General features: G+C 39.6%; 3 protein-coding genes across 3 annotated transcripts in view; all 3 read right to left on the bottom strand.

The window, feature by feature from the left end:
• Positions 1-450, bottom strand: part of kdm4b (lysine (K)-specific demethylase 4B) — a 30,604-nt gene extending 30,154 nt beyond the window's left edge. The window contains exon 1 of the mRNA XM_020924776.2: positions 315-450. The gene's annotated coding sequence lies outside the window, so the exon portion shown is untranslated. The remainder of the gene's footprint in view (positions 1-314) is intronic.
• A 377-nt stretch (positions 451-827) lies between these two features.
• Positions 828-7,282, bottom strand: uhrf1 (ubiquitin-like with PHD and ring finger domains 1). Its single transcript, XM_020924742.2, has 17 exons — positions 7,124-7,282; positions 5,901-6,063; positions 5,559-5,813; positions 5,329-5,477; positions 5,023-5,238; positions 4,814-4,929; positions 4,292-4,478; positions 4,088-4,211; positions 3,900-4,007; positions 3,712-3,816; positions 3,515-3,621; positions 3,267-3,429; positions 3,042-3,179; positions 2,844-2,952; positions 2,613-2,761; positions 2,384-2,482; positions 828-1,976 (listed from the first exon to the last, which is right to left on the bottom strand). The coding sequence occupies exons 2-17, from the start codon at positions 6,051-6,053 to the stop codon at positions 1,830-1,832; spliced, it is 2,325 nt and encodes a 774-aa protein (XP_020780401.1). The 5' UTR covers positions 6,054-6,063; positions 7,124-7,282; the 3' UTR covers positions 828-1,829.
• Positions 7,283-7,950: 668 nt separating this feature from the next.
• kcnn1b (potassium intermediate/small conductance calcium-activated channel, subfamily N, member 1b) lies at positions 7,951-15,009 on the bottom strand. Its single transcript, XM_055165360.1, is given in 10 exon segments — positions 7,951-8,244; positions 8,315-8,384; positions 8,459-8,586; positions 8,971-9,081; positions 9,146-9,287; positions 10,212-10,630; positions 10,940-11,035; positions 11,360-11,415; positions 11,418-11,751; positions 14,154-15,009. Coding segments are annotated over 10 exon segments (2,490 nt in total). The 5' UTR covers positions 15,000-15,009; the 3' UTR covers positions 7,951-7,956.
• Positions 15,010-15,122: the final 113 nt, after the last annotated feature.

The following is a 15,122-nucleotide window of genomic DNA, read 5'->3' as shown; positions in this document are numbered from 1 at the left end:
ACGGCAAAAGCAACAGAGAAGCTAGCTTTAATTGCAGGTAAAGGACCCAGATTAAAAAGCAATGTAGCTTTCAAGCAGGAAGGAAATAACACGGCTATAATTCTATGTCGAACACGTAATGTTTATTTCTCTAAAGTTATTGTTGGTGACCGTAACTAGTAACATGGCCGTGTATATATATCACACACAGCTGCTTAGCTTCTCGCTACTACCGTATCTGCATTCAGAAAAAAACAACGCCGCGACGATTAGCACAGCACTGCTACAGAAAATATACAATCGGAGTGAATTAGGCACTTTTCCTTAAAACATACCTCCTGCACCAAATAAAGGACAAACTCCTTGTCAGATCCGCCGATTTGGTTTCGTTTTCAAAATTCCTTGGATCAATTTTCCTCTAGCATTAGCCACAGCTGAGGCTAATCTTTTTTTTTTTTTTTTTTTTTTTTTTGCAAGGAGTAACGCCTCCTCGTGAAGCTCTTTTTCTGATTGGCTATGTGTACAAGGTGACGCAAATACTACCAGAGATCTAGAGTTCTGATTGGTTCATTTGTGATTGACACATGGCTAAACCAGTAAAACAAGCACCCACTGACAGCTCGTGCACTGCGGTCAAACTTTACGGACGTGGTCGTCGTGCACGTAGGCTCCGCTTTGCAATATGCAAAAATCCGTTTGATTAAAAAAAAAAAAAAAAAAAAGTGTTTAGCAGTTAATTATTTTTGTCATTAGAACAACTCTAACTTCTGTGATCAATTTGCACAAGGGTTCTTTTCCTCTGGTCCATTAATTTTACAAAAAAAAAAAAAAAAAAAAAAAAAAAGACATTTCTTAAAATTTTTACCTTTTTTTTATTGAATAACATTGAAAATAGAAAATTCTTGCACAAAACATGTGCAACATTTCTAAAACTACATATAAAATCTAAAACACGACTAAAAACGTGTACAAATTGTGAAAATATAATACATTTTTTCAGAATATGCCAATTTTATCACTCAAAAGTGCTGACACTTGGATGAAATCCTGTCACACACCATTCAGAAACAAAAAGGTATAAACATTACAGGAGCAGTGCATGAAATTAATCAATGTATAATAAGGGAGCCAAAAATAAATGGCAGAAAAGGATTACAAATTGAGTATACATTCTCAAAATTTCATTAAGTCAAGTTTTCTGAAAATATGCTAAAATACAGGGGTTCTATATAAACGGTCAGCACTTCTTTGGACTTGTTTAATGTTAAATTGCCAAATACTGGTGGCCTTAATAAATCTATTTGGAAGGCTACAATTTTTGACATACCCATTTGATTTTGCTGGTTCTACATTAAAAAAATTTAAACAATAAAACTAAGACCAGATACTCAATGGTCAGATAAATGACAACTTCAGTGCTTGGTGCCAAGTAGGAAGAACACTTGGTTCTAATCCAATATTAACATGCATATAATTTGTGGGGCAACAGTTCAACTTTGTGCTTAGAAAATGCCTTGAGAGCCCAGCTTCATGATTATCATATTTAAGGCACACACAAGTTTGAGCCAACGGAAAAGAAGTTTGGTCGAGATAACGGCTTAAACAGAACAAAAACAAGTCAATAATGTTGTTAATACAAGCAAACAAAATACTGAAATTAAAATTAATGGCTGTATTATAACGAAGAACTCATTAACCACATATGAACAATGACATCGAGTTGCATTTAAGTCCACAAAATGTAGTTTATATTCATTAAAATATATTAAGAAAGGGATTCTTTATTGCCATTACTAAATTCCTTACAGTTTACTTTGCGTATCTTCAGCTGATGGCAGAATAACCAAAGATCATCGCCCGCTGCTGTAGCCGGGGAAAAACTGATTAAGAATCTCCTGCAGAGACTGGTTGATTGCCATGGAGTAGTTTTTGCCCAAGTCATGCCTGCAAGCTGGACAGGTAAACACATCTGCTCTGAAGGAGCGCTGGAGACATTCCTGTGTGGAAAATAAAAATTTGAAAGTCAGAATTGCAACTAGTGCCTTCATTTAGCAAGATTACAAGTAGAATACAAAATCAGTTGTGATGTTAAAATGATTGATCAAAACAATACAAATGTAAAGAGACTTGGATGTATGAATAAGCATTTTATAAGAAGTAAACACAATTCCACACACTTAGCCGGTGGTTAGCAACTGTTGTTGTTACTACTGACTGGGGCAGACCGACCATCTTTGACACAAGTGTAAAGAACTCCCACTCAGTGTCTGGGATTAAATACAAAGTAATTCACCCTCAGGCCAAAACTGTTGATCCAAAACCTCAACTCTGACTGGATCATTAAATGATTTGTCACTTTTAAGACTATCAGATACAAATAGGTCAAGACCAAACATTCACTCACCCTGCACACATTATGTTGACACTCAGTGGTGATGGGCTGAAAGACCACTTCCTGACAGCATATGCAGAGGAACACTTCTTCAACTTTAGTCAAGAATTTCTGCGGAGAATGTAAACATGATAATACTGTATTTGTAATTGCAGTTCTAGCCACCCATCATTACTGTATACCAACCCCAAAAATTGGCAGTGTAAAAAGGACAATAGTGGGATTGTTATTTTTCACTCACCGGTCCAAGTGACAGTGACCCCATGGCTTCATCCCACAGTTTCTTGTTTTGCTCATCACTTTTGATAAGTGTTTTCTGTTCCTTGGTAAGTTTATACGCCTCTACCTTTGTTTTCTTGGGTGACTTAGCTGGTGAGTTCTTTGCAGATTCTAGCAACAAGACATATCCTTTAGCATACAATGACTGAGAGTTTATACCAATGCCATAAAAGTACGGTGTAAATCAATTTACCATTTCCCTGAGATTTTCGTTTTCTTTTTGACTTGTTTGGGGTTCCTTCTGGAGTTCCATCTTCAACTTCATTCTTATTCTCCTTTTCCTTCTGATAACCTGCAGGATACTGCAAATTGGCAATATATTACATAAATGGTCCGTTTCAATTAGAATTCTAAACCTCGAAATTAAAATGTTTGTAATCTGCAAAATTACCTGCAAGGTGAGACCCAGCTTTTTAATCCGGTCCTTGCCCTCTTTTGTCCATGGTGCAGGTTCACTGTCATCCCGCCGTAACAGATACCTCCAAACTAAGAAACCAGACTTTCCCTTCTCTGGCCAGTACTTTACAACCTGTAATAAACATGATACAATAACTTCATGTTTACTAAATGTAACCACGAAGAATCAACACAAAAGGTAAAACTTCTGATTACATACCTTGTAAATGCCATCATAGCGATTTCCTTCTTCTGGGGAGAATTTACTGTGTTTGGCACCCTTGGAGTTTCGCACAACCCGAACAGGCTTCCCGTCTTTCCAGTTTTTCGCTTCCGCACCATTTTTGGCATTGAATGGCACATTGCAGTTAAGAGCAAGAGCCCTAGTTAGAAAAAAAAAAATCCATAATTAAAATAACACAAATAGGGCTATTAATGTTACCATTTTAAATATTTAAAATTTTATACCTGTTCATATGTGTAAGAGTCTGATCACAGGATTGCTCTGCAGTTCTCTTGTTACCAGACAAGTCTCGCCCACCAGACCCAGTATATGTAAATTCATTTCCATCATCCTAAAATTCAAAGTTCTAATTTTTAAAATGGTGTTGATAAAAAAAAAAAAAACTTGTTTAGGCTGTTTTTTTGAAAGTTTCTCTACATACCACATCATCTTCATATCCTCCAGCTAACACAAGAGAATAAGCCCCATCATTGCTTCGACCGTGAATTCCAGCCACGTGAGGCCGATGTACACCAGCCTCACTCACCTACAAAAAAGAAAATATAAAAAATTGCCAACACATACACACAAAAAATACAATTAGAAAAACAAAAAGCAAAAAACACATACCTGTACTCTAAATTTCCAAAGAGAACCAACAGGAACACCAGGAATAGGTCCATAATGGTTAGAAGGGACGATGGTACACTCTTTGGTTCGACCAACACAAGCCATTCCCTAAAGGACAGCATGATAACAAATACTCAGTTAATTAATGGTAAATAATTAGTCTTTCTATTTTAACACTCCACACTCACTTTGCCCCAATCTCTCTGGGTGGAAGAGTTTGCAGAGGCCATCTTTGATTTCTTCTTGCTCTCTTTTAGCTTTTCTCCAGCACGCACCACCTCACTTGAGTCATTACGGCAATTTGGACAATACCTACAATAAATCAAACATGGATTACCTGTAGAAAGCCTGACTACTTGGTTCGGTGCGTTTATAAACAAAGCTGCACATACCAGTCTTCATCTTCAGGGATCGAGGTGAGGGGCGGATTCAGGCAGTACGTGTGATAGGCCATATCACATTCGTCACACAGAAGCTGTTTATCAGGATCTTGTTTGATCCCACACAGATGGCAGTTACACCAGCGACAGTTCTTCTTGAGATCATCTTTGCAGTGTTTGCACTCAGGTCCGTTAGATCCTATACAATAAATATGCATTGTTTTAACTGACATAGCCTGGAAGAGGTTTGACGTATATGGCTTAATAAGAAGAGTTCAAAGACTTTTTCAAATGGCGCTTATCTTTTTTTTGCAAATGGAGGCTTGCAGGTTACTCCTATTTGGCTTTTAAAACTATTAGTATACAATTTTATTGCAACCCTTCTTGATAATATCTGCAGGTATTATCAATGGAAATAATGCATAGTGGAAGATGGTGACAAAAGAAAACTTCTGGCAATTTTTCAAAACACTTAACCGTTTTTGCTATTAAACTCTTTATAAGCTACTTTTCAAAAGACTTAACGTAACTTACTTTTCAGCGGACTCTCACTTCCTGATGGGGCATTACTCTGACAACCAGGTTCTTCAATTTTGTAGATTTCAGTGATAAACACAATGCGGCAATCATTCAGAGAGTCACCTGCATCACTAGAAGATAGAAGATAGAAGTTATCAGTTATAGTTATCTTCTCTGTAAAATCAAAAACTAAGATTCAAATCCACACTTTGTTTGGTACTCACCCAAGAAGGATTTTAGCATAAATCTCACGGATGGTACGAGTCTCCCTTTTCCTCTGGATTTCAGCATCATACCAGTAGCCTCGTTCCTTAGGGTCATCAGGATTGTAGTTTACCATGACGACCATTCCGGGTTCCAATTGGTGCCACTGGTAAACTGTGCGAGCCCGTGGACGGATATCTTTAGCCGTCAATTGCACCACACCATTTTCTGGGTAACTGCAATCAGAGTTATTTAATTTTGTTTCAATCCAAGTTTAAACTCAACTCCTGCAAACAAATCATGCCTAGTACTTCTCACACACTTACTCCTCATATTTGACGTGGTACAAGATCTCATCTAGTGGTGCCTCCATTTCACCCTCAGCGGGAGTCTTTGCAGTCTTCGTAACATTTACAACCTGAGCCTCAAACCAGGCACCCATGTTGAGGTCCCTTGCATCAACAAATTCATTAATCTATAAACAATACAAAGTAAAAAGTTTAAGTATACATACAAACGCAACACAACTAAGGAACTTCAGTTAAGATCTCTGTACCTTGTAATGTCCAAACCCAGGGTCAATAAGCTCGGGGGCAGTCACCTCTGCCGAAGTACCAGCTGCCTGTACTTCCTCCCCGTGAGTAGAGTTCTTGTCAGACTCACTGGGAGTGGAGCCACAGCCAGAATCTGAGTCTGAGAGCTCAGCTTCTTTGTCTTTGACGACTTGAGCTGGAGGACTCTGGCGAACCATCAGCTGCACTATATCATTGAGGCCTACATTGTAGTCAAATATAGTGTGACCATCCTCCATCTAAAGTGTAAGAGACACGTGACGTCAGATTAAACTGTAGGACCACAAAGATTATGTTATGTTATACTTCACGTCACGCAGCCTCACCTGTTTGCCCCGGTAAAACAGTCTCTGCCTCTCTGGCTCCACATCAAACAGCTCCATTATTTTAACTCTCAGCTCATCCACTTTAGTGAGTTTGGAGAGGGAATCAACCCGGTGGGTTTGTTTCCCATCCATTGTCCGCACCTGGATCCACATTGTGCCTGCCCTGTATCAGCACCCAAAAACAATGTCAGCTGGAAATCATGAACTTCACTCCAATAGGTTTGATCAATTAGACATGTCAAAAACCTAAAAGGAACTTCAAATTACAGACAGAAGTATCACAACAAGTGTGTAGTAATCTCACAGCACACATCGGGCCCCTCCCCCCTCCTCGCGGAAAGTATTGTGCCTGCCCCTGTCATTTGGGCTGGGTGTCAGTGAGAGAGGGAAGGAGCTCATTTGAATACAGTGCGGGAAACTGAGTTTAGGCCACTCCCCTTTCTTTTAAAGCGAGCACACATCCGGAGAAGAGGCAGCGCTAGCAAACAATGTGCCATCGCACTCACACAATAAAAACATCCGCTTTTGTGTTTTAAAACGAAAACTACAAATACAGCAGTGCAGTGAGTCAACAGACTGGTTATTACAGTAGAAATGGGGCAAAGAGTGTTCATCGGGCGCCTCTCTCTGTACCGCAGCACTCAGCTGAGATCCGCTGTCTCCACCACACGAGCCCTTTACCAGAACAAAACACCATAAGCCAAACGCCAAACTGGATTTCCTCACACACACCAGTAAACTTACAAGTCCCATTTTTGTTTATCATTTGCAAAATGATTTATAGATAAAGACAATGCAATTTATTTTGTTTGGTTTAATTCAGGGAAGAAGCAAACTAATGAAGCAAAGTGCCATTATTTGTGAATAAGGGCGCAGTATAAACAGCCACAGGAGTTTATAATGGAGCCCAGTCTTCATATCTCCTCCAAAAGTGCATCACCACGTTACAACTTATTGTTTCAAGTCCCCAGTTAACTTAGTTGGGCTATGAAAATATAATCTGTATAAAAGGTCTATACACATTACAAACAAAACAGCCAGCAGTAAAATCAAGTCGACTGAGTTGGGTGTGTAGTTGAAATTATATGACGAAACGCAAAAGTTCAACAGAAAGTAGATGACTTTGTCAAGTTGGCTAACATCAGTGAGCTAGCAAAAGGCTACATTTAATCAATGAATGCAATCTGCGAAGTAAGAGGATCAATAGAGAGAATCACGTTTACCTGCAGTTTGGTCCAATACAAAGAAAATATTCAGGTTATTGTGAAATGGTGTGTGTTTGTCCCAAAGTAACTCCTTATCGTAGCTTGTAGGAGAACTCTGCTGCTTGTTGGAGACTGATCAATGAGTAATTCTTCAAGACTTTGACATCCCGCCTGCTGTACAGGATTACCGTCCCCATTGGTCAGCTCTGCCTGTGCGTATCCATCCAATTGGGCCAAACACGTGCCTGTCACAGGAGAGGATGGCGCTTCGCCCCAGCGCGCGAAATGGCACTCTCGTGGGCGCAGCGCTAGTTACGACTATCGCGAGATTACGGAACTAGTAACTAGAGAGCATGGTGTTCTTGTAAACAACTGAGCTCATGAGCCCTTTGTGACTAGCCCAGAGTACTTTATCCAACACGTAGTCTTGTTACACTTTATCTTATTCCTCCGAATTATAATGCACCCTGTTTCTGGTTTGTTTTTGGTTAACTAATGGCGTAAATGTAAAATGTGCTTATCCCCAAAACGAAAGTGACATGCCTATCAGGATGCGTAGGCCTTTGTGTCAATGTGCTTATAGCTTGGCCAATTTTGATTAGTGAATGGTGTATAGGCTATATAAACACTGCTGTTCATGAAGACCATAATTGCGTAACAATGTTGTTGACTAAAACTATAGCTGAAGCAGCACAGTCCCAATCTTTCTGTAAAACTCAAGTATCATAACATCAAGTGCACAAAAAAACTTAACAGATAATGATAACAAAAATGACAGACAAATAAATCATCTATGCATAAAGTTCCCATTATAACTGCTGCTGTAAGTGATCAAAGTTGTACAGTTTTTCTTATTGGCTGTGTTGTGTGTCTGCTGTGGTTGGGCCTGGGCAGAGCTGTCTCACAGGGATGGAGCAACACTCGGAGCTCAGAGAGGATGAGAGGAAGTGGACCCGACAAGCGAGATCATCCAGGAAATCCTTTTGTAACTTCGTTATTGCCTGGGAGAGAGCTGTTGGAAGTGACTGCACTGAGAGGAGAATAGTGTCCAGTTTTTCTTCTAGTGCCGCGATCCTTTGGTCCAGCTCTTCACTTCTGTGCTGCAGCTCTGATACTAAATCGTACATCATGTTTTGAGTCTGCAAGACAAGAACATTTCAGCTATGTTTTATACTGACACTGATACCACAAAACCTGCTTTTACAAAACCTTAGCCAGATCTGCTACAGTGTTTGCTTGATCTGTTAGTTTTCGCTGTTCCATTTTGACTCTTCGTAATCTAAAATATTAAAACAACCCCTTATAAAGAGTGAGAACAAAACATAAAATTACAGAGCAAAGACTTTGGCTTACTGGTGAATAGCTTGGAGGAATTTTCGCTGATGGTGCCGGACTTTTGAATGGTCTATTTTCTTCACCAGTTTGGTGTTTTTATAGATGAGCCAAGTTTCTCTCAACACATTGGCTGCTGTGTTTTTTATCTGTGAAACAAACCTATTATGTGACAGTTTTTCTGTGTTCGCCCATAGGAATATATTTTTGAGTGAAGTATGAGTTTAAAGTGTTGCTTTGTTTGGAATGTTCCACAATATTACATTAAACTTATCTATCTTATTTTATATTTATTCAATTCAAGTGTTTTAATGATGACAAATAATACATTGACTATATCTTATTACTGTGAACAGGTTTATTTCTCCACAATCTGTAACTTGGCATGGTGGCACAACCTGTTTGTGTCCATGAAGATAATGACATGGAGATGAACAGGTGGCAATTCTTCCAGCAGAAAAGTTACATAGTGCACCTATGTTGATAAAGGTATGACTGAGTTATTTCTTTATAATAGCATATAATAAAGATACCTTTTTGTAAAGCTGAGTGTCCATCATAAAATTATGAACATGTTTTTCAGCCCTCGTCAATTCAGATTTCCTTGCAACAACAGCAACAACCAAGGCAGTGCATCCAGCTCCCTGTGAACATAGAAAATAGCGTTATAAATCTCTCAGAACTAAACAATACCCCCAGACCACTTACCATGATCCCAGTCAAAAGGCAAACCCCTTTACCGCAGTAGGTGTGAGGGACCATGTCTCCATAGCCAATAGACAAGAAGGTTATTGAGATCAACCACATTGCTCCAAGAAAAGTACTGGTGACCTCCTGAGCATCGTGGTACCTGCAGCAACAGATAAATAATTATACACTGGAGGAAGAATGTTATCAGAAAACTCTATACAGGTGTAACCACTACATCAACAAGTCTTCTATTTCTACACCTACTTGCTACTACCTGCTACTGTTACTACAGCTGAATATTTTTGATACCACTTCTAATTTCCTACCACTACCATTTCCACAACACTGGGGCTTAAAAGTGACACTAAAATAATTTATGCTAATGCTATCAATGATGTTACTACAAAATACTAATACACGCCACCCTGAAACATCCAAAAATATACTAGTATTGTGTTAAAACCATAAACCAGCACTGTTTCCCATTGACTTTACATTGAGAAATTGTTACCCCTCTCTCGTCATTTTGGTCTTAAAATGTTTGTATTAACCCGCTCTAAATGATTCTGGTGTTTTTATTTTGCTGTTTTGTCCCTCAGTACATTCTCATTCCTAATATGAAGCTTGCCTCCAAATTCGCCCCTGTAATTGCTAGCATTGTGAGCTTCATTTGACTGGAGCCAAACGCTATGGGTGATGTCACACTCCCTTAGTCCACTTCTTTATACAGTCTATGATAAAACATAATTTTTCCTTAAGCATATTAAATAATTCCCAATCAAAAAGTAAGCTAAAGCTGCACCCTTCTGGTGGTGGTGCATGTGTGTGATACCTGTCTTCATGAAGATGTTATTGCTTTGCCTGGCATGTTCCACAGTGTGGCAAAACGTACCTATCACTTTTAAAAACTATTAAAGGTACACTATATAACTTTTTGGTTGGGGATCTGAAATTTTCTTATTTCTATGAATATGTCATTGCTCTACCTGGAATGTTCTACAGCATGACATCTATGTCAACTTGAAATATTATGTATTATATAGAGGAAAAATACTGTCCATAAGCGATACATTGCATCAGATACCTCTCACATACTCTGACTGTCCACGCTGCTATTATCCAACAGGACACACTGAAGACCAGCAGGACTGTCCCTGGACAGATGGTCATCAGAGTCTTCATCACAAATCTGGTGTCGAAACTTATTTTATTGAGCGCCCCGATGCTGCGTGAGGACGCGTCTGTGAACAGTTTACTGTGAAGGAGCATGACTCGTCCAATCAAATACAAGCGTAGGAACATTGGCACAGAGAGTATAATGTCCACATCTGCATCCGCCACAGAGGAGGTATGGCTAAAGGCTAATCGAGTGGTCCAGGTGAAGACGTACTGACCCGGGATGGGGTGGACCGCGCACACAAGGAGCTCCAATGCAACAAATAGGACCCTCTCCACGGTCATCGCAATCCTCCAGTCATCTGCTCCATTATCAACCATGAAGAGCTGGTCACACAGCACAGTTTTTATGAGTTTTTATTCAAATGTGTTTAATTTAAAACTATTTCCTGTAAAATTCATTATGTGGATGTATGGTTGTTTTACTAGTTGCAGATACCTTTTCTAAATAACTTTTATTTTGAACATAGTAATTAAGGAATATAGTTAAGTAATTTACATGTTTCTGAAAGGGAGTAGAAAAAAGTCCAAACTTTGTCTGTCCCACAGTACATTGCAAGTATCTTACCACTTCTGAGTGTGGAATGAATTAATAAAGCTACAGAGCCCTTAGTTCCCTGGTCTAGTTGCTTTTACCTGAATTTCTCTTGCGTGGTACATCACAATGAGGACCAGAAGAATAGCTGTAGAAACGCTGATTAGGCCTTTCAGGGCAAAAGAGTAGGCAGAATCCTAAATAGAGCATGAATGTAATGTAAAATGCATTTTCAATATAGTTAGAATAATAATGACAAAATCAGCAAGACACTATGTGAAATATACAATGAATAAGACTCCTGTTTATCTTTTGATATATCCCATATTTCATAGTTCTGGACATTTGTGGATAATTTTACAGTTGATAGTCCTACCCTTATTTGGATAAAAAAAAAAATATTATTATTATTATTATTTTAACTTAAAGAGCTCCTTCAGCAGGATTTTTTGTATTATTATAAATGATGACAACATTTATGATATCAGTATTTCAATGCCCACATGACATGACTCTCTTACCTTTGTGTACACCCCTCTGGAGAGCTCTGTTTCAATCACCATGATGATAATTCCAACATCCCACAAACTAAAGCATAATCACTCAGCTGCTTGCGCTTCCCAAACAGAGCTCTCCTCTGGCCCAGTCTGTAGCTAATGTCTCTGGGCTTCTTTTGAGGGATGTTGCTGGTCTCGTCTCTTGTCTGGCTTTCACTGCGGTCTTTACTGGAGTCTTCATGGATCACTTTGGAGAAGGCGTCCTCCAGGAGCTGAAGAGGCTGAGATGAGTAGAAATCTGCTAGACTGGACCTAACCGCGTCACCGTTTACGATCTCACTGATGTCTGTGTCTGAGGGAGGAGGGCTGTGCTTAGGCAGGGACAGTTTGGAACCAGAGGGATGATGAGGATTTACCTATAAAATGTGAGCATGAATGAGATAAGGTTTAATATGCTGGTGCAATGTTCAATGTTATAATGAGGAATATTACAAGTAATTAAAGTAGGTAAAGTAATAACATTTCAATAAAGAAAAGCAGAAGTGGACATTCCACCAGAAAACTTAAATAGTGCAGCTATAAATAGCTATAAAAAAATAGTATTATAAAGTTAACAATTTTCTACTGAGATAAGATATATACGTAAAAAAAAGATTTGAGCTGGCTGGACCTGGTTAGTACTTGGATGGGAGACCACTGGGAGTATCAAGTGCCATAGTGGCCAAAAAAATCTGTTATTGTATCCTTAGGCAAGACACTTGACCCCTTGCCTAGTATGAAAGTGTGTGGGAGTGTGTGGGAGTGTGTGTGTGTGTGTGTGTGTGTGTGTGTGTGTGTGTGTGTGTGTGTGTGTGTGTGTGTGTGTGTGTGTGTGTGAGTTGGTGGAAGGGACCAATGGGGCAGATTGGCAGTCTCACTTCTATTAGTCTGCCCCTGGGCACCCAATGCAGAGAATGAATGAATGATACATTATAAAGCACTATGGATATCTTGACAGGCATTATACAGTCCCTGACAAAAGTCTTGTCGCTTATCCATTTTGTAGAAACAAAAGCTTATAACCTGACTTTAAATTAATCGATTGGTTTTAGAAATGTGTCATATGAAAGCTAAAACCCTCACAAATTATGCTCAATATACTAAAATAAATTTGCTTCACTGAAGAAAGATTGATCATTTAATGAACACAGAAAGGTCAGATTTTGGCAAGACAAAAGTTTTGTCGCCTTGTCATATGATGCACCCAATCCTAGATTACAGCCTCACCTGTGATCAGTTACTGATCAGTCAATTAGTGGGTGTGTATAAAAAGAACCCCAGCACACCAGACCTTCACATCAACTGCAACTTGACCTCTGACAACATGACTAAGATCCACCCTGAGACCAAAGCGTTAATTATCAAGAGGCTGAAGACCAGATCCACTGCTGAGGTGGTTGACACCTTCAATGTGTCTCAGCGTCAAGTACAAAGAATAAGAAAAAGATCTGAAATGACTGGAGATGTTTTTGACAAGCCCAGGTCCGGCAGACGCTGCAAGACAACTGCTCGGGAGGACCGTTTGTTGATTTGAAAATCCAAGGCCAGCCCCTTTTCTACTGCAGCAGAGCTCCACCAGACCTGGTCACCTCAAGTCCATGTGTCAACCACAACAGTTTGTAGAATTCTGTCTCGAAATGGCCTCCATGGTCGAATCACTGCACAGAAACCAGCACTAAACAAAAGGCAATTAAAAAACCGTGTGGCATTTGCCAAGGCCCACAGCCTGCTAAAAGGATGGACACTGGAAAAGTGGCAGAAGGTGGATTTCTCAGATGAATCCTCGGTTGAATTACATCACAGCCGCCGCAAATATTGCAGGAGACCTACTGGAGCCCACATGGATCCAAGATTCACCCAGAAAACAGTTAAGTTTGGTGGTGGAAAAATCCTGGTCTGGGGTTCCATCCAGTATGGGGGTGTGCGTGGAAGGCAATATCAATAGCCAAAAATATCAAGAAGTATTAGCTACCTCTTACATTCCCAACCATAAAAGGGGTCATATTTTGCAGCAGGATGGTGCTCCATCGCATACTTCTATCTCTACATCAAAGTTTCTCAGGGTGAAGAAGATCAAGGTGCTCCAGGACTGGCCAGCCCAGTCACCAGACATGAACATCAGTGAGCATGTCTGGGGTAGAATGAAAGAGGAAGCATTGAAGGCAAAACCAAAGAATCTTGATGAACTCTGGGAGGCATGTAAAACTGCTTTCTTTGCTATTCCTGATGACTTCATCAACCAATTGTATGAATCGTTGTCGAACCGCATGGACGCGTCCTTCAAGCTCATGGAAGTCATACAAGATATTAAATATGGATCTCACAGCACCACTACTTAATTCACTGACGTTATGCAACATATTTTTGTATTTGAAGTAAATTATTTGTTTAATTTTCTGTAGGCGACAAAACTTTTTTTGAACTTTTGTCTTGCCAAAATCTGACCTTTCTGTGTTCATTAAATGATCAATCTTTCTTCAGTGAAGCAAATTTATTTTAGTATATTGAGCATAATTTGGGAGGGTTTTAGCTTTCATATGAGACATTTCTAAAACCAGTCGATTCATTTAAAGTCAGGTTATAAGCTTTTGTTTCTACAAAATGGATAAGCGACAAGACTTTTGTCAGGGACTGTATTACAGTACTGTTTTTGAATACTTATAAGTGTAAGAATACTAAAAACAAACAATAATTTGTTTATATTGCAATTACAAAAGTGGTATATGTCAAATGCAGTTACATACTTATGTTTGGAGTATGTGTTTCTTGCAGCATTTACCTGCGCTTGCCTCTGTCTCTCCTCTTCCACCATCAAATCTTGGTTTTCCATCGAACTGAACTGGCTGGTGAGCAGGGACTGGAGACTTTTGTTAATGGCTGGAGTAGAGGATCGTTTTTCCTTACAGCTTCCTTGAACATGATGATACTTGGAAATAGTGGTTGGATCATCAGATCTGTTAAATATTTCCTCTCTACCACTTGAACAATGCAAATCCTGTTTTGGACATTGCTGAACTAACAATGGCCCTGCTCCAAAAACATCTCTCCACTTTTCTGCAGGTTTATCATGACAAATTAACATTTCTGTGTCATCTATTGGAATGTTAAATAAGTTTTGACTTGGATCCTTGGATTTTGAGTGACTACAGGGAGGCAAAAGTCCTTTCCAGCCTTCATGATGCATTACACTGCACTGCATACCAACTTCATTTTGAACTCCTGGCTGCAAAATATCATGTCTGTTTGCTGACTGTGATGAAGTCTCTAATGACGAATGTTTATCAGTTCTCACTCTGGGAAGGCAGTCTTGAATTTGAGGTTTTGAGTGGACTTTTTGAGAACATACTTCTTGACAAGGGCACTCCCATGGATCACTTTGTTTTGAACACTCTGAACTTGCTCCTGGTAAGTCTCCTGTAGTTATATCATCTTCCACACGGCCGCATAGCAACAGCCAATCCTGATCACTTAGAGGTGAAAATCTCAAACTACCAGTTTTAAGAGGTGCCATGTGATTTGACACACTCTTGGGTCTTTTTCGGGGCATTGATGGACCACAGCGGAGACTGGACTGTTGAGGGGATGGAGCCACTTGAATGGGGGTACCAGAGTAGCCATCGCACATGCCCTCTGTGGCTTTGGCAGGTGAAGATGGACCCCCTGCGTTGAAGTGCTCATCATCTGGTTCATGAAAGACCTCCCCTGAAGAGTCCAGGCGACGTGTGGCATTCGTGGGCTTAACCAGGAT

The sequence above is a fragment of the Boleophthalmus pectinirostris genome, unplaced genomic scaffold (genome assembly GCF_026225935.1).
Source record: "Boleophthalmus pectinirostris isolate CB_2022bp ecotype Guang Dong unplaced genomic scaffold, ASM2622593v1 HiC_scaffold_7, whole genome shotgun sequence".
NCBI classification, from domain to species: Eukaryota; Metazoa; Chordata; class Actinopteri; order Gobiiformes; family Gobiidae; genus Boleophthalmus; species Boleophthalmus pectinirostris.
This window is presented reverse-complemented; position numbering and strand designations above follow the sequence as displayed.

Coding starts and splice junctions, on each gene's coding strand:
- uhrf1 (XM_020924742.2), bottom strand. CDS start 6,053: ATGTGGATCCAGGTGCGGACAATGGATGGGAAACAAACCCACCGGGTT. Junction 5,814..5,900: donor TGTTTTACCGGGGCAAACAG/GTGAGGCTGCGT, acceptor CTTACACTTTAG/ATGGAGGATGGTCACACTAT. Junction 3,180..3,266: donor GCTATGATGGCATTTACAAG/GTATGTAATCAG, acceptor TGTTTATTACAG/GTTGTAAAGTACTGGCCAGA.